Source organism: Phaenicophaeus curvirostris, chromosome Z (assembly GCF_032191515.1).
Source record: "Phaenicophaeus curvirostris isolate KB17595 chromosome Z, BPBGC_Pcur_1.0, whole genome shotgun sequence".
Classification (NCBI taxonomy): Eukaryota; Metazoa; Chordata; class Aves; order Cuculiformes; family Cuculidae; genus Phaenicophaeus; species Phaenicophaeus curvirostris.
The window spans coordinates 15279774-15297742 of record NC_091431.1 but is presented as its reverse complement, the minus strand read 5'-3'; the positions used below and the strand labels follow the sequence as shown (position 1 = coordinate 15297742).

Sequence of the window (17969 nt, the reverse complement as noted above, 5' to 3'; positions counted from 1 at the left end):
AACTGGATGGGCTTTGAGGTCCTTTCCAACTCAAATCACTCTCTTATTTTATGAAGTGGGAAGTGTTGGCCCAAGGAGCTATGCTTTCTGCTGCTTTTCTGAAAGGCTTTCTACTCATAAAAGTTGATATTCAGCAGGGAGAAACACCATGGCAGGTTTCTTTTCTCCTTCAGCCTAAAACAGAGCAGAGCCAAAGGAGAAGGTGGTGCATATACACATTGCTGCCCCCCTACCCCAGCAGAGACATGGGAGTATGGAGGGCTCAGCTCAGAAAAAAGACTATCCCAAGGAGGCTTCATCCTCTCCATGGCACTAGAGATGAGTCACTGCTTACGGCTGATCCAGCTTGACCTGTGCTGAAACTGCTTTCTTCTTCCCAGCCACCACTTTCCTCCTCCATCCAGACAGCAAGGCCATGCTAGACATTGCCCTTTCCTAGAGAGCCAATCTGTAGAGCTCATGGCCCTGGGCTGCCTCTTCTGTTCTCCCAGTACCACTGCAATGTAAACAAGTGACACTCGTGGTGATGGAGAACAGGAATAGGGATCCTCCACCAAGCCGCACATGTTAAAGACTCAGCCTCCAGGAGCCAAGGGCAGTTCAGAGCCCTGAGTGCCCTGAAGCACCCAGGGGTCCTGGCAGACAGAGGAGCTCTACCCAACACTGCTGTAGAGTAAATTGTCATTTCTCTGGGAGCTGATTACTCCTCGAGGACCTGAGGCTGTTGCTGGTAGCAGCATCTCAGGGCTTGAAGCACTTTGTGCACCAAGCAGCTCTTGAGCAACCACCTCATACAGGAAGACAGGGCAGCTTCCAAGTGCTGTCTCCAAAGAGCAGCTGCTCCTTCCCTGCAGTGTTATGGCTGAGCACTGGTCCTCTCCAGCCTCTTTCACACCTTTTTAGATTTTACTATTTATGAAAGGTGCTATTTGGCAAGAAAAAAAAATACCACAGGCCCAAGATCTCCTTATGAGCAGCCTCTGACCCCCTCAAAGGGCATGCTCCCAGGCTCTGATGGCAGAGATGGGCAGCAGCACATGCTCCCTGGGATGCAAGCAGGGACAACTCCCTACACCACCCAAGCACCTCATCATGGCTTACAGCAGCAAAGTCCCAAACTCAGGGAATTCCTGCAGAGAATGACTTTGTGTGTTGGGGGATGAGAAGCTGGACATGAGCCGGCAACATGTGCTCACAGCCCAGAAACAAACCATGTCCTGGGCTGCACCTGAAGGGAGAGACGGGATTCTGCCCCTCTGCTCTGCTCTCCTGAGACCCTACCTGGAGTCCTGTTTCCAGTTCTGGAATCCCCAACATAAGCAAGATACAGAACTGTGGGAACAGGTCCAGAGATGATGCAAGGGCTGGAGCACCTCTGCTGATAAAGCTGGGGTCGTTCAGGCTGGAGAAGAGGAGACTGTGGGGAGACCTTAGAGGAGCTTCCAGTACTGAAAGGAGCTCCAGGAAAGCTGAGGAGAGACTTTCTCCAGCGGCCTGAAGTAATAGGATGAGGGGAAATGGTTTTAAATTGGAAGGGGGAAGATTTAGATTAGACATAAGTAGGAAATTCTTCACAGTGAGGGCAGTGAAGGCCTGGCCCAGGTTGCCCAGAGCAGTGGTGGCTGTCCCATCCCTGGGGGTGTTCAAGGCCAGGTTGGATGGGGCTTTGAGCCCCTGATCCAGTGGGAGGTGTCCCTGCTGTCCCATGGCAAGGGGTGGAACTGGATGGGCTTTGAGATCCCTTCCAACCCCAACAATTCTGTGATTCTATGAACCAACAGAACCAACCACAGCAAAGAGAAGTGTTGTACCCCACTGAGTGTCAGGAGCATCACAGGGTCACCCTGGCAGGCTCCATCTCCTACCACACCCGGAGCTTGGTGAAAGCAGGCGGCCAGTGGCTGGAAGGGAATGCATTCCCTTACAGAGGGTGTGGGAAGGAGGCAGTGCTGCACAGCTTTGGCCCTCACAGCTCCCACAAGGATGGGGTCATGGGTGCCCCTGCTCCCAGCTGCTGTCCCTCGGCCGCCCTGCCTGCCCAGACCCCGCGCCCTTTCCATTCGGCAGGGGTATTGATCTGCTGGCAGCAATGGGCTGGATAATTAGCCAGGAATTAGGGTTTCTATTACAGCCAGGAGGCTGCCCCAGCTGATTTATCACCTGAATAATTTACTGTGATTGAAAGGAAATTAAAATGAACTCCATTTGACAACTGTGCGCTTTTATGGGCTTTAGTGAAGACTCAAAAGCCAAATTAATAGCCTGGTGTTGTTTAATAGTCTACCGAGAGTAAATATGGGAAGGTTTTTCCTCTCCTGATGTGCTCTCTTAGGCTGGATTTTAGAGCTGTTTTTTTTTCCCCTAGATCCAATAAAGCCTCAGACTGGATCAGAGAAGGTTTCAGCTGGAAGAGGCTCAGCCATAAAAAAGCATAGAGCTGGCCTTGCTCGCTGCTGCTCTCCCTCCCCTGCTCATTTTTGTCAGCAGAGCAGGGGAGGCCCTGCATCCCACAAGCAGGCAGCACCTGCTTGCTACCCCTCAGCCAGTGCCAGCGCTCACACCAGCATAAGCCCAGCCCACCCAGCCACTGACCCTGGCCGTTCTCTGCTGGAGGCATGTACAGAGCTGGCAGGCTGATCCTGAACTTCACTTTCCCTTTTCCTTTGTCTTTTTACCCTTTTCTTTCCAGCGTTAGCATTTGTGCCCATTTGTTGAGCTGTTTGTTCTTGCTTCACGGAATCATAGAATGGGTTTGGTTGGAAAAGACCTTTAAGATCAGCAAGTCCAAACATTGATCCATCCTTGCTAAGTCCACCACCAGACCATGCCCTCAAGTACGACATCTACTCAGCTTCTAAACCCCTCCAGGGATGGGGACTCAGCCACCTCCCTGGGCAGCCTCAGCCCAAGCCTGAGAACCCTACAGTAAAGAAATTCCTCTGGATGTCAAACCTAAACCTCCCCTGGGGCATCTTGAGACCATAAGGCATCAAGAGGCTTCATTTTCCTTTTCCCCATGCTCTTCATTTCCTCCAAGTGTCACACAAGCCAGGGGTAAGAACTTGCTCAAATCACTTCTGCAGGTGACAGATCAAGAAAAGATTTTACTCTGAACATTCAAACACAGCCACAAGTTACTGACATGGACAACATAAAGTTTTGGGAAAACACAAGCAAATATTAGCTCTACATTTATCACTGCAGATCTCAGGGCCCTCAGCAGCCTCTGTCCACCCAAAGGTAGCGTTCTTCAGGAAAAAAAAAATCATTATTCACCCTCCAGGGACCAGGGCTAAGCGTAAAGACCTGCACTTCACTCCCTCCTTCTACTTCTCCAACACTTTGGGAATGGGTGAGCCACACTAACACACACAGATGGGTCACATCTTCTGGCTTTACCTTGGACGTTCCCTGTTATTCCTGAAGATTAAATCCCAGTATTGTAAGGAGCAGGTGCATTCCTGCAAATACACCATACAACACAGCTCCTCATTGTGGAAATAAAAAGAGATTCCTCTTCCAAAGCCTGTGTGTACTTGGACAGAAAACAAAACCTGAAGATTTTCAACAGGGCTTATGCCTCTCTCTTGGTCAGATCAAAGTCCTTCACCACAGCTCTTTCTGAAACAGAAAGCAAGTCATTTGTAACTGCAATTTTTCCTGTTTTTTCAATTTATTGACAATTTGAGGGGGTTCCTGAGTTATCCAGATTTCATCCGCCTATGCTTATCTCCAGATCCAGACTTAACCTGCTCCACATATCACAAACACTTGTATTTTTATACGTTTGCCAGGTTACTGGTTTCAACCTAAGCCCATAATATCTACACTTTATCCAAAACCCAATATTCAGTTTAGTCCTAGCTAAAAGCAATGGGAAAGTATCTACGAGGGCCTGGGAATTATCTGTGATTAGCAGCAAGCAGTTCTCTTCTGAGTCAGTGACCTACATAGTGTTGAATCTGGTCACATCATGTTATGCCTCATTATGGCCCTGATCTAAAGTCTATTGAAGTCAATAGAAATATTCCTCCTGGCTTCAATGAGTATTCGATTGGACCCATGCATGGAGCTGAAAACACAAGAGAATCCATTCCCATTGTGGACAGAAATCCAGCACAGAGAGTGCTCTTCTTTATTAAAGAAAAAATAATAATAATGCGCTGTCCTTCCCATGGAGCTGATCCCACTGTGCATCTTTCATGCCGGTGTTTCCTGCAGAGGCACTAATTCCACTCTCTCAGCCACCAAAAGCACATCAGTCAGTAAGCCCTAAGCTTGTTCCTCTGCACCCAACCAGCCTGTTGTGACTGAAGCACCCAGCTCATGGTTGTTTTCCAGGTCATGATCTCCAGGAGCATCTCCCATCCATGCTTTTACTGACGAATGCATCTGAGTCAGTGGTTCACATGACTGATGCCACAGGGTTAACCAGAGCAGGACAGCTTCTCCAAGGAGCTGGTGAGAGCTCCTCCATCCTTCTGGCTGGAATCATGAGACTCTACCAGACGACAATCAGACTCACAGCCATGCAGAGAGGTTTGCTGAGTACAGCCAGCACCTCCAGCTTCTCCAGCTGGATGCTCCAAATGGACCAGGCACTGGAAAATTACAACACTTTGTACAGCTTTATGCGTAAGAACGACACTATGTGAGTGCCAGCTCTGGATACAGTCTGAATTATTGGTGCAGTGACCGTGAACAGGAGCCACATGGGGGTACGGTAGGTTGCCATGGATGGAGCTGCACAACAGAACTCAGGGCAGGCAGGGAAAAGCCGCTCCTTGTGTCCATACAGTTTTTCTCCTAGGGAAGTTTGGATGTCAGCCGTGCCAGCAACACAAACAGCTTTCCTGGTGGGCAGGGGGTCTACACAGTGGAGCCGACAGACCAGGGAGCAGCAGGATCCAGCCACAAAACACAGCAACAGGCTCTGAGAAGAAAGCAGGAATGCCTGCCAGTGCAGGAGGCAGATGCTGTGAGGATTCTCCCTCTCTGAGGCCTGAGCATCACGTGACATTGAAGACATGGGTTCTGTCCCAGCTGCTGAGCATGCTGCATGGTGCAGAACAGCAGTGCAACAGTGGTGTTGCAAACACATCACTGTGTGCATTTCAAAATCCATGCCCAGGACTACATGAAATCAGGTTTCCATGAACATTTGCAGACAGTGCAAATCAATCACCGGCTTTTTGCAAAAAAAAAATAACAAAAGGGCACAAACGTGAGGAAAAAGCATTATTTTGTAAATGAATTCATGTTTATAAAAGGTTTGTGTCAGGGGGAGGTGGGCCAGGGTGCTTCTAGAGCACTGCCTTCACGCCTTGCTTACTCCCCTTTAACATACAGACACAAGAGGACACGGCACCACTTGCACAGTCAGCCCTCAGTCTCAGGCTTCCCAGATCCCAGCTGCTGGAACTCACCAGCCACTGAGCATTTCTCACACTCTACACGTGCAGGTATCACATCCCCATGCTGCAGAGCGCACAGCTGCTACCACCAGGCAGCAGCCAGCACGATGAGGCACTTGATGGCAGATGCCTTGCACCTACCCACCATGCACAGAATCCTTGATTACATGAACCCACAGTGGGATCCCTGCCTCACCCAGCGCAGGTGATGGGCACTGTTGTGTTGGGAACCCACCGTGATGGGAGATCCCTTGCTTCTGCCCCTGATGCACTCAGTCTTTAATCACACAAACCCAGGTCGGGACCTTTGCCTCACCCAGTGCATGCAACGGGCACTGTTCCTCAGCAAAAGACTGCCTGATATTTTATATTCCTGTCATTGTGCAGTGGTTGCCTCCTCTCTCAGCACTGTATAAGCCCTTCCCCAAAGACAACTGTCCATTCCCTGCAGTTCTCTGTGTAGAAGCCACAGCATACAGCAGATGTGAAAACTCAGGTGATGCTTGTCAAGAGAAGAATGTATTTTGAGGTGAGAAATAACTCATGAGTCTCCATTTCATACAGGTGAACTGCAGGAAGCATTATGTATAGAAAAGTAAAGGAAATGGACTGGAAGCACTCAAAGTAAAGGCTGTGGCAGCAGGGAGCAAGCACTCCCACACTGTCCATCAACATGCCTACCTACATGCAAACTTCTCATCAGCCAAGCCCAGGTTTTGTCCATAAAACAGATCAAGAGGACTTTAGGCAGCAGGAGCCTTCAGCTGGGGACTGAGCATGCTGAGGCTGCAAATGCTTTGCTGTGCAGGACGGACCCACACCACAGCTCACTGTGGCCCAGGGACTGTTTGCAGTGCACAAACAAGGAGAAACACTAGGAGAGGAGCCACAAAACAAGGAGAAAAATTAACTTCTCTGTCTAGACATCACAGTTCTTCCAATACAAAAACTGGAGCCCTCTTCAGGCAAACAGCACAGGATTGTTAACAAGTCTGTGTGCCCCAATAAAACCAGTGATATTCAGCTGGCTGCTACTGGACCAGGTTTCTAATAAAACAGACAAGTAGTGGGTCAGCAGCTCCTCTTACACTTCTCCCCACATCTCAGCTTTATGAGGAGGAGATTTTTTCCTTATTTTCAACTACAGAAATGCCTCATGACTCCATACATCCACTGCTGACCTAGCTTTTAATGCACTGCGCTGGGCTCAGTGGCAATCTGGACAGCCAGGTACTGGACACAGGTCCTGGTTTCCCACATCTCTCTATTGCAGGGACAAGTCTGGTTTTCTAAGCTACATCTTTAATGTTATCAGTATTTTCTTCCTCATTGATTTCTTTGGCCTTACTAATTATCCGAGACAGCTTCTCTGCTCTGGTTAGTTATCACAACAGCTTCACTTGATTCACCAAAGAGGTAAAACATGACCACTCCAGTATGCAGTGTGGTTCATTCTGCATCCTCAGGAACCAGAGCTCATCACACAGGCCACATCTGTTCATGCTGAAAGCCATAGCTCACACACCACCAAAAGGCAGAAGCCAACACCAAACAGTAGTGAGCCCCTTACCATGGCCCAGCCTTCCAAGAGCACAAGACGATGCTCCAACCTATAAAAAAGCAAACTATAACCTCCATCTGTAATGCGGTTCTGCCTTTTGAACATCATCATATCACAGTTCTCACCAGGAGGATGACTTCCCAAAGCAGAAGGAGAGCACCCTGTTAAACAAATTAATAGGGGCATAGCTCAAATCTTAACTCTCTGGCAGCATAGCCATTCTAGTCACAGCTGCTTAGGTGGATCCAGTGAGATCCTTGCTCGATCAGCAGCCAAATATGCCATATTTGACCTGTATTTGACAACCAGGACAAGACTCCAGCAGCATCCTCATTTAATCCTTCCATGCCTCCTATTAAACCAGCAGAAGTTTATTGCAGATAAACTTTCCCTGCTGGATTGACTCCCTTGAGCTACAGCTCTGCATGACTAGGAGACTTCACAGGAACAAAGAAATTATCCTCTTCCATCACCGCTCTCTTTGTAATGACTTTTTTGGCGTATAAAAGTTTCACAGGAGCAGATCTAACACCACACACTTCTAAGGGACCTGCACTGAGAAGGCTAGCTGTGGGAGCGGGCGCTGTGCCTGTCCTCTCCAGTATCATTGGTGTTCAGATGGGATAACCACCATCTAGTGGTATGCGAAGGCCACTTCACCTTCCAGAAACGGCTTGTTCCGCTTTCTTAACCAGTGTTCAAAAATATCAAATTGACCTCAGCATCTTCACCATCTTTCTCCAGCTTGAGTTCAAACCTGCAGAGTTCCTTAGCAAATATAAACCAGGGAAACCACAAAACTAGCAGAAGCTGGTGAAAAGCAAAGGGCTCTACAAATGAAATAATGAATGACAGACGTCTGCTTAAAGGCATGAGGAATTTCTACTCTACTATAAGACTTTGAGCATGAGCAAGCTAATTTATCTAAAAATTTATACAAATTCCCTAAACTGGAGCGACGATGGTGGTGGGCTGCCATGTGACATCTCCAGCGGCCCTCAAACATACAGGTTCCTTCAAAGGGGATCAGTGTTTCTCTGCAGCTTGCAAAGTTCATCACCTCACTAAAAAAGCAGGTCTGATATTAAGAACACTAAAGACTAATGGCCAATTACATCATTAACTAGCAAGTTGGACTGATATTGGTGCTGACAGCACTGTATTCATTCCTATCTCCCTCTCAGCAGCTAAATGAAAGGCTGCTGCCCAAGAAGAAGAACACAGAGAGACACAGTTCATGCATTTCCACATGTGCCTCTGTATTGCGCCTGCAAAAATGGAACTTTCCCAAAAAAAATTTAGTGCCAAGTCCTTCTCAAACACACAGCTAATCCGTAGGTGCAACTAATTTACCTTCACATACTAATTGGGTGTTTCTCTCAGCAAATGGCCAATTACATGCCTAATAAGCCATTTGTGGACACAAAAAAAAATCTAATTTGTGTGCACAATCATGTTAACTATGAACCAAAATTAGGCACTAGAGTTTGCAAGTCTTCTTGTCACCTGCATACCCTGCTTCTGATCTAACAAAAGCATCAAAAGCTGTGATGCTCTTCAAGGACTCATTTGATGTAACTGGTCTAGATCAGGTGTGATTTCACACCCAAACACTTGCTAATGTTTACAAAACAAGTGTTTTCTTTCTTTTTTAACGCTCAGTCTCTTATGTCTAGCATGCCCTTGTCTGAAGAGCTTGATTCAACACCTCCTTCTCCATGTTTTTCTACTGAGCCGCTGGGAATTGTTCAGTGATATTCAGCAAACAGACCAGTAGAAAGCATATCAAGAAAACATCAAACATTTCTAATAGTACCTGCTCTGGTTTGATGGGCTCTGTGGTTGTGAAAATGTCAGAATAGTGCTGCCTCTCGAAGACTCGATCCAACACTTCTAGCTGCTGCTGAGTGAAAAGGTCTCCTCGCATCTGTTTCCGAAGAAAATCTCTGCCCGGAAGAGAATGGCCATTTGGTACTGGAGATTCCTGAATCCCTTTCAAAGAGGACAGAAAGACAGAGAATAATTAGCCATTACTGTGATGAGACCTACAGAGGACTGCCTCCTCTCATCCTTTGCAGAGATGAGTATACCGCATATATATATGATGACTCTTTGAGACAAGGCTACGAGCATGATGCATATTATCAATCTGCTCTGAGCAGACTTCCATTACAGCCAACCCTCAACACACCTTACCATCAATGATTTCACACAGAATTTAAAGGCAAGACAAAAGAAAGCAGTCACATCTCTGCTCACACCACTTTTACCGCACCAGCTGAGAACCTGTCTGATTTGTGGTCTGGATGCAGGAGGGCACAGGAGAATAAATGCTCTGCTCGGGTGAGACCCCACCTGGAATCCTGTGTCCAGTTCTAAAATCCCCAATATAAGGACATGGAACTGTTGGAATGGCTCCAGAGGAGGCCACGAAGATGATCTGAGGGCTGGAGCACCTCTGCTGTGAGGACAGGCTGAGAGAATTGGGGTTGTTTGGCCTGGAGAAGAGAAGGCTCTGCAGAGAGCTTATAGTGAACTTTCAGTACTGAAAGGGGCTCCAGAAAAGCTGGGGATGGGCTTTTTACAAAGGCATGGAGTAACAGGATGAGGGGGAATGGCTTTGAATTGGAAGGGGGAATATTTATATGGACATTAGGAAGAAATGCTTCCCGATGAGGATGGGGAGGCCTTGGCCCAGGTTGCTCAGAGCAGTGGAGGCTGCCCCATCCATGGAGGTGTTCAAGGCCAGGTTGGATGGGGCATTGAGACCCTGATCCAGTGGGAGGTGTCCCTGCCCATGGCTGGGGTTGCAGCTGCACAGGTTTTGATGTCTCTTCCAACCAAAACCATTCTATGATTCTAAGCAGACCACCTGATGCTAAGTCACAGCCAAACTGGGTCAGCTCCAGCAGATCCTCTGCCACTGCCCATACGCTTTCCCGCCTTCCTGTGGTCCCTGCAAGTCTTGCTCAGCTCCATCCCACACCCAGCTCTGCACTAAGGTGCATCCCTGTCAAGAAGGAGGCACTTTCCATCCATCACCACCTCCCACTGGCAGCAGCTGGCAAACAACTTCCAAAACACAGGCACTGCTGGTGCTGTACTGAGGCTGGATGTCCCTGGGCTGAGTGACGACCACAACACCCTCTGCAAAGCCTGACCTGATGCTCTCTCCAGGTGCACAGCACCTCTGCACTGCAATTTCACTTTGTATGGCTTAAGCTTAGTAGCACAGTGGAAGCTTGGGTTCCAAGGCACGTTTTCCCCTCTTCCCTTTCACGCAGGTCTTTAGCAGAAGTCATAAGTAACTGCCCATGGCTGGAAAGCCATGAGACAAGTTTGAGAAGTGTTTAGATTGGCAGTTTGAAAAGACTTTTGCAATGCAGGGGCTTGTTTCAATTTGCTTTTTGCAGATTCACAGTGGTTTTCTGCTTTTCCATCAGCTGTCAGTGCTGGAAATGTATCTTTTACACACTGAAAGCTGAGGTCTGCAGTATTCCCAGGACTCCAGGAGGTGGAACTCCAAGAACAACAGTAAATATCAGATTTCTTCTCCAGATGGCAACACCGCACTAGACAGAGGGAGGAAATGTTTTAAAAATAGAACCTTGCTGCCAAGGTAGATTTGAGGAGCAGAATTCAAATGCATCTGTACAGCAAGATTCTCATGAACGTTGCAGTGACTTGCTGTCCAAGCAGTCTGCAGAGGAACACCACCACTCAAACCTTCTCCAGTAGACTTTGCAGCAAGTGTTTTTGACAGCAAGGATCAGAGGCGAAAAGTGCAAAGCCACCTGGCTGCTGCAGACACTGGGTTTGTCCCCCAACGTATGCTGGCCATCAGTAACATGGGTGATGCCCAGCAGACAGAAGTTTTCACAAAGGACTATTGATTTGAGATCATCCTTCTGCACAGCTGAATTTCACAGTAATTTTGTCTATCCAGAAAAACAGGCTGCTTTAAGACAGGTCTCTCAAACAAGGGTACCCATAAACAGAAATACTTTTCCAGCCCAGGTCACTCTGTGTAACAAACTGCTCACCCTGAAGAGGCCTATGATGTTAGCAATTAATGCTGGAAACTCCCTTCTGAGTTCTAGTTTAACAACCTGGGTCACAAAAACTTTACATTTACGTCTGTATACAAAATCCTGCAACTTAAGTCAAGAGTAGACAAAGTTGGCTTTTGTAAAGTGGAAGGATCGGTATCACAGAATCACAGAATGGTTTCATTTGGAAGGGACTTCAAAGACTATCCAGTTCCACTCCCTGCCATGGGCAGGGACACCTCCCACTGGATCTGGTTGCTCCAAGCCCCATCCAACCTGGCCTTGAACACCTCCAGGGTTGGGGCAGCCACCACTGCTCTGGGCAACCTGGGACAGGGCCTCCCCACCCTCACAGGAGCACGTTTCTCCCTAAGATGTCCTATCAATATCCACTCTTTCAGGTCAAAATCATTCCCCTTATCCTCTCCCTGCAGCTGAGGCTCCTTCAGGTACTGGAAGCTGCTCTAAAGTCTCCCCACAGCCTTCTCTTCTCCAGGCTGAACAACCCCAACTCTCTCAGCCTGCCCTCACAGCAGAGGTGCTTCACCCTCAGATCATCTCCATGGCCTCCTCTGGTCCTGTCCAACAGTTCCATATCCTTCCTGTGCTGAGGAGTCCAGAACTGAACCAGTTTATTCCACACAAGAAAAAAAAATCTGAACGTCTCCTGAACAGAAGGCCTAAGCACGTGTACAGAGCTGTGGAAAACACAAAGGGATATGAGAGCAGTGTATCTTTAAATCTGTATTATTTTTTTTTTACTATTCTAAATCAAATAATATCTAATAGACCTAGTGCTGGGTTTAGTCAACCATGGCTTATAAAATTAAAATTCCAGTTGCTAGCTGCATGGTAGCAAAAGGCCAGGGAGACCCTGTCTCTGGAGCACGGAAACGCTGGCTTTAAATTTCAGGTTAAACTAATGTTATTCACAATTTGGCATCAAAGTTAAAGCTTTATGCAGTTTTGATCTAAAGGGGGTGATGAGAGGGAGTGAAATGATCCAAGACGTGGTACGACCTGGAAGCTGTCCTTGGCAATGCATTGTGCATTGTTTATACACCCAGAGATCAGGTGTAGAACAAGATTCTATCGTTTTTAAATACGGAGCAGGCAAACCGCATTTCACCAGCACCACATGCATTACAAGGGCAACTCCGAATATTTGGGGGTTGAATAAGTTGTAAAAGAGAAGCCAGACGAAGGCAAAGCCTGTGGAGTCAGCTTTGGCCAGGGACGGGCACCAGCAGCATCACACTGTGAGCTCTGTTCCCACCTGATCCAGGATTACAACATCATAGAATTGTAGGACGGCTTGAGGTGTCAGGGACCTCAAAGCGCATCCAGTTCCATCCACTGCCATGGGCAGTGACACCTCCCACTGGATCAGGGACTCAAAGCCTCATCCAACCTGGCCTTGAACACCTTCTGGGATGGAGCAACTACAACTTCCCTGGGCAGCCTAGGCCAGGGCCTCACCACCCTCATCCTGAAGAAATTCCTCCTTATGTTTCACCTAAATCTCTCTCTCTGCGATTTAAAGCCATTCCCCCTCATCCTATTACTCCATGCCTTTCTAAAAAGTACCTCCCTGACTTTCCTGGAGGCCCCTTCAGGTACTGGAAGCTGCTCTAAGGTCTCCCCGCAGCCTTCTCTACTCCAGGCTGAACAACCACAACTCTCTCAGCCTGGCCTCATAGCACAGGTGCTCCAGCCCTTGCATCATCTCCATGGCCTCCTCTGGACTCGCTCCAACAGTTCCATGTCCTTTGTGTCCTGAGGACTCCAGAACTGAATGCAGGGCTCCAGATGGGGTCTCACCAGAGCAGAGCAGATGGGCAGAATCCCCTCCCTGGCCCTGCTGGTCCCACTGCTTTGGATGCAGCCTAGGCTGGCTTTCTGGACTGTGAGTGCACGTTGTTGACTTACATCCAGCTTTTTGTCCACCAACACCCCAAATCTGTCTCGTCAGGGCTGCTCTCAATCACATCATCTCCCATTCCATATTGAAACCGCATCCAGACAGGCAGCTTGGGTTTGGCATGGACAGAGACATCCTCAAGTGCCCACAGCGCCAGCTCAGCCACATCCATCCATAGCTGCCACTCCCCTGAGGGGCAGCAAAGCCAGGAGCACCCTGGACAACTGCCACCACAGCATCCCAAGAAACATGCAGAAGAGGAGGAGATCACTCTCTGCAATGGAAATGTGCAGGCAAACCCCATGCCAGAGACCGTGGAGCTCCAACAGATGAGGTGCTTTGCTGCAGTGTTGAGCACTACAGCAGGGGATGACATCACATGGAGCCGGCGATGGGGATCTGGAGGGGTCTGGTCTAAGCATCAGGATTTGGGGTGGTGCTGGGAACCCATCAGCAGGCACCAGTGAGGGCTGCCTCCTCACACCATCCACATCTCTCTGTTTGCCACAGTTTCCATGTGCCATCCCAGGGATTTGAGATGAGATTGGTCTCCGAGACGTGCCTCCCAGTGCAGCCAGACTGCACTGAGGTGGAGGAACAATGCACACAGTGTGGGTTGCCAGGGAGGGATCTGGGCAGGAACAGGGCAGGGCTGGAACCACCAGGATGGATGTCACTGCCCTAACGATCCAGCACTTTCTTGAGAGGAACCTGGGGACCTCCCAAACCTCAAGCTGCACCAGGGAAGGTTCAGATTGTACAACAGGAAACATTTCAGGGAAAGGGTTCTGAAGCACTGGCAGAGGTGCCCAGGGAAGGAGTGGAGTCCCCATCCCTGGAGGTGTTTAAAACACAGGCAGATGCAGTGCTTAGCAATATGACACTGGACAGGTATGGTTGGAATTGATGATCTCAAAGGTCTTTTCCAACATAGGGATTCTATGATTCTATGAAACCTGACTCACCCCCAGAGCCACTGCACACCATGTGAACAAAGGGATAACTTGTCCCATTCCACTTTGCTTCCCAAACTCAGACTAATGGCAAGTGCTACTTTCCACTGCAGAAGTAAGGACTTCCTACGCGCTGCACATGGCACCTGCAAGTTCAGGAAGGTCTTTGGGATGCATTTGGCTGTTAGACATTATATAAATGTGAGATAATTACCATTAGCATTATGCATTGTTTGAATACACTAGAATATCTTCGATAATTAAAATACTGTTGGCAGGTTTGAAACACTTTGGGTTATAAATAGGCTCCAGGGAGTGGTAAAAACATTTTTCATATAATCAATGCAGCCACCTAGGAGGGTTATGTTTTGTTGACAGTAGCACTACGTGTGTACCTACCTACTCTGCAACACAATTAGTTCCCCGTCCAATGGCATCTTTCCAGAAATGCTAATGAAGAGCACAGATACAATACTCCCCTTAACACAAAAGAGGACATTCCTCTCAGATACATTTCACCCCTTTTATCTAGCAGGTTACAGAGATGGGACAAGATGGTGCTGTTAGACCACAACTTTCTGAACTACCTCGGATGTAACGTGCTTCCCTCTCAGCATGGGGCCAGAGGTGCTAGAAACTCCTGCATCCAAACCCGGAGGAAAGCCCATGCCTCCTGCTCTGCCAGCACCAAGACCCACCAGGTGCTGGACCTTCTCCAGCTGCCTTCCCATCTGAAGAAAATCCCTCCTGGGTATCCAGCTCCACTCTGGACAGCAATCCATCACCTTGTAGGTGCACACAACTTCATGCATCATCCAGCTTGCACTTTGCACATGGAGGACCCACCACATTGAGTACATTACTACATGGACAGTCCCAGTGACACTTTCCCTGTTCCCAGTTTACTGGCAGGCACTTGCTAGAGGAAAGGAACTACTCCTCACTCTGAGCCACATGGACAACTCCTTCCCTGTTTGCATCCTACCTAGAAAAGCAACCAGTGGTTTCAAAACTAAAGCCAGGCTACCCTGATGACTGATGAGAAGCTCGATGCTGACTGATGAGAAGCTCGACATGAGCACACAATGCACGCTCACAGCCCAGTCCTACTGGGTCCTGGGCTGCATCAAAAGAAGCATAGCTATCCAGTCGAAGGAGGGGATTCTGCCCCTCTGCTCTGCTCTCCTGAGACCTCACCTGGACCCCACCTGGAGTCCTGCGTCCAGTTCTGGAATCCCCAATATAAGAAGAACCTGGTACTGTTGGAACAGGTCCAGAGGAGGCTATAAAGATGATGCAAGGGCTGGAACACCTCCCACACAAGGAAGGGCTGAGACAGTTTGGATTGTTCAGTCTGGAAATGAGAAGGCTCCAAGGAGACCTTAGAGGAGATTCCAATAACAGGAGGGGGCTCCAGGAAAACTGGGGAGGGGCTTTTTCCAAAGGCTTGGAGTGATAGGAGGAGGGGGAATGGCATTAAATTGGAAGGGGAAAGATTTAGATTAGACATAAGGAGGAAATTCTTCACAATGAAGATGGGGAGGCCCTGGCCCAGGTTGCCCAGAGCAGTGGTGGCTGCCCCATCCCTGGAGGTGTTCAAGACCAAGTTGGACCGGGCTTTGATCCCCTGATCCAGTGAGAGTTGTCCCTGCCCATGCCAGGGGGTTGGAGCTAGATGGGCTTTGAGGTCCCTTCCAACTCAAACCATTCCATGATTCTGTGATTCTAAAGAAACCACCCTGACTTGGCCATCTGAAGGCAACATCGTGGTAACACTACAGACAAGCAAAGATTTCGTAGAGCTGACCCAAGTCTGAGCAGTGTGGGAAGAGTCAGGCACAGAACAGTCCCACCTCTGAGAAGAGGTGCCACACACAGTCTGGCTCGCAAAAGCTGCCTAAGTGGCATGGCTGCCCTCCAGAAATACAACATCTGTGTTAATTAAGAGAAAAGTATTTTCTGGGAACCTAAGCAAATGGCAAGATCAGCTTGAAGGATTTCTTAAATTGTGATGTTGTGGTTTTAAACTTACTTCTACAGTTAAATATGTGCCCATGGCATTTTCTGAAACAGCAGGTGAATATTTGAAATTGCTAAATATGCCTAAAACTGATTATAGAAATATTCACCAAGAAACTGATTTTATTTAAGCTAAGTTAAAAAAACATGTTTGCTGATACATTTCTGAGAGTATGGGCAGAAATACTAGAACAAATGACCCTAGACCCTATCTTCATAAAACAATAGGGCATGTTTAAAAGCCCTGAAGCTTAGAAAAAAAGAAACTGATCAGCCCCATGTTGTCTTTTTTCACTCAGAAAGAGACACCAGCACGATTCAAGCACTGCATTATTAAGTGCCACTGCAAAACAGGTCAGGACTGACCTGGCCCTGGTCTGAATGAGTGCAGCTCCAGGACAGAACCTCAGCCAGGCAACAGCAGCTGAGAAACCAGTGTCATCCACAAATTCAACTGGAATAATATTTCCAGTTGAAATTTAGTGTTGCTAATAATAATGGTGTGCCATCAAGTGTGCATCTCCATGGCACATCTGCCTGATGTGATGCTCTTCTGAAGAAAAGAGAATCTTCAGGTTTTCAGGTTGTTTTCTTTTTTTAAACACTGCGGTTTTATAGGGTTAATCAAGGAAGTAAATAGCTGGTAACATGAACAACCGATTTTCATAAAGGACATGGTTTCTGTCTCTAATTTGTACTGTCCAACTTCATTACCTGGTATCATACCTAATTACTCCACCTTATAGGGAAATGCAGACTAATTAGGAAGGATGTTATTCACCACATTTAAAACATTATGAAGCAAATGAAATATTACCAGGAGGCAAAAAGGTGATTTGTTTCCTTGTAGCATGCCTGTAAATTAGTCCAGAGAAGATAAAGTCTTTGTTTAATTACCATTTGGAAGGCTTTGTTTAAAACATAGACTGAATTTTCATGCTGGCTTCTTGGGATTGTGTGCATTTGGCATCCAGCAGCTTCAGCTCTTCCCAGCACAGCATTAGAGTCAGAACCACATACGTGGTGAGAGATCTTTGCATTTACACTATTTGAGTTTTCTAAGCCCTGTTATTTATTTTGCAAAGGACGGTATCTGTAAAAAGAAGCTTTATATTTTGAAGTGTATAAAGCTGATCATCCCGCAAATATTTTCAAGAGAGATCACTATATTTCATGAAGATGGGTATGGGCTTTGCTGTAGATCAAAGTGAGAAAGGGGGGAAAAAAAAGATAAATCATCAGAGATCCAAAAATACTTTTCATTTGGAGAAGATATCAGGCCATTTCGATGGCACTGATAGAGTCTCTGCTCTGTCTCCATTACCCACTGAAGGCAGCCGGAGTCAGGAGCCAACTACGCTAGATTATATTCCCTATAAGATGGTCACCAATATATATATATATGATCTTCAACCTCTATTGATTGACCAATTTCACAAGCAAAGACTGGTGAAATGAAGCTGAAATGAACATCATGCTTTAACTCATTGAACCCATCAGGCCTGAGTTAATCTCACTGTCCACTGTCTCTGATAGAATTCAATTGATCAATCATGTTTCGGTGATAGTACCATTTCAGTGGCTTATTGCTTCTTCATTTCAAGGCTTGACCTGTTAGATATACTTGGACCAGCTCTGCTTCTCCTGGAGACACAGAGACCAGCATCCGCCACCAGCAGCGCATTGTCCTGCCTCCAGGCTTGGAAAATCCTGGGGTAGGGAGGAGGGAAGGGGTGTTGGGGAGGGGATGGCCCAACACTCCTATCTTTGCATTGTGTTTTTGCAGCTGTTTCATCAATTCTGCAGTCAGGACGAATGTAAGGACACGATGAGCCCAAATGGGCTGAACCCCAAGCCGTCTGGTCAGCGCCTGCTGCATCTCACCGCACACCATACCCAAGGTGGACAAGCAGGGAAAATACTGGGTTTTGTGGCACATCTCAGGTACAGTGCAAGCTTCAAACTGGCCTCTGTACACGCTGTCAGTACATACGCACATTGCCTCCAGCCCCCCCTCCATCCTGCCCTTTGCTCCTGCACAATCACTCTGCT

At 47.7% G+C, this 17969-nt stretch overlaps 2 protein-coding genes across 5 annotated transcripts in view; one reads left to right on the top strand and one right to left on the bottom strand.

Moving 5' to 3' along the window:
* Positions 1-17969, bottom strand: part of PAX5 (paired box 5) — a 141999-nt gene that overhangs the window by 77650 nt on the left and 46380 nt on the right. For all 4 annotated transcript variants that reach the window (XM_069881096.1, XM_069881098.1, XM_069881097.1 and 1 more), the window contains exon 6: positions 8792-8967. In XM_069881096.1, the coding sequence (XP_069737197.1) occupies positions 8792-8967 (176 nt within the window). The remainder of the gene's footprint in view (positions 1-8791; positions 8968-17969) is intronic.
* Positions 7937-17969, top strand: part of POLR1E (RNA polymerase I subunit E) — a 278376-nt gene continuing 268343 nt past the window's right edge. The window contains exon 1 of the mRNA XM_069881087.1: positions 7937-7942. Coding sequence (XP_069737188.1) covers positions 7937-7942 — 6 coding nt within the window. The remainder of the gene's footprint in view (positions 7943-17969) is intronic.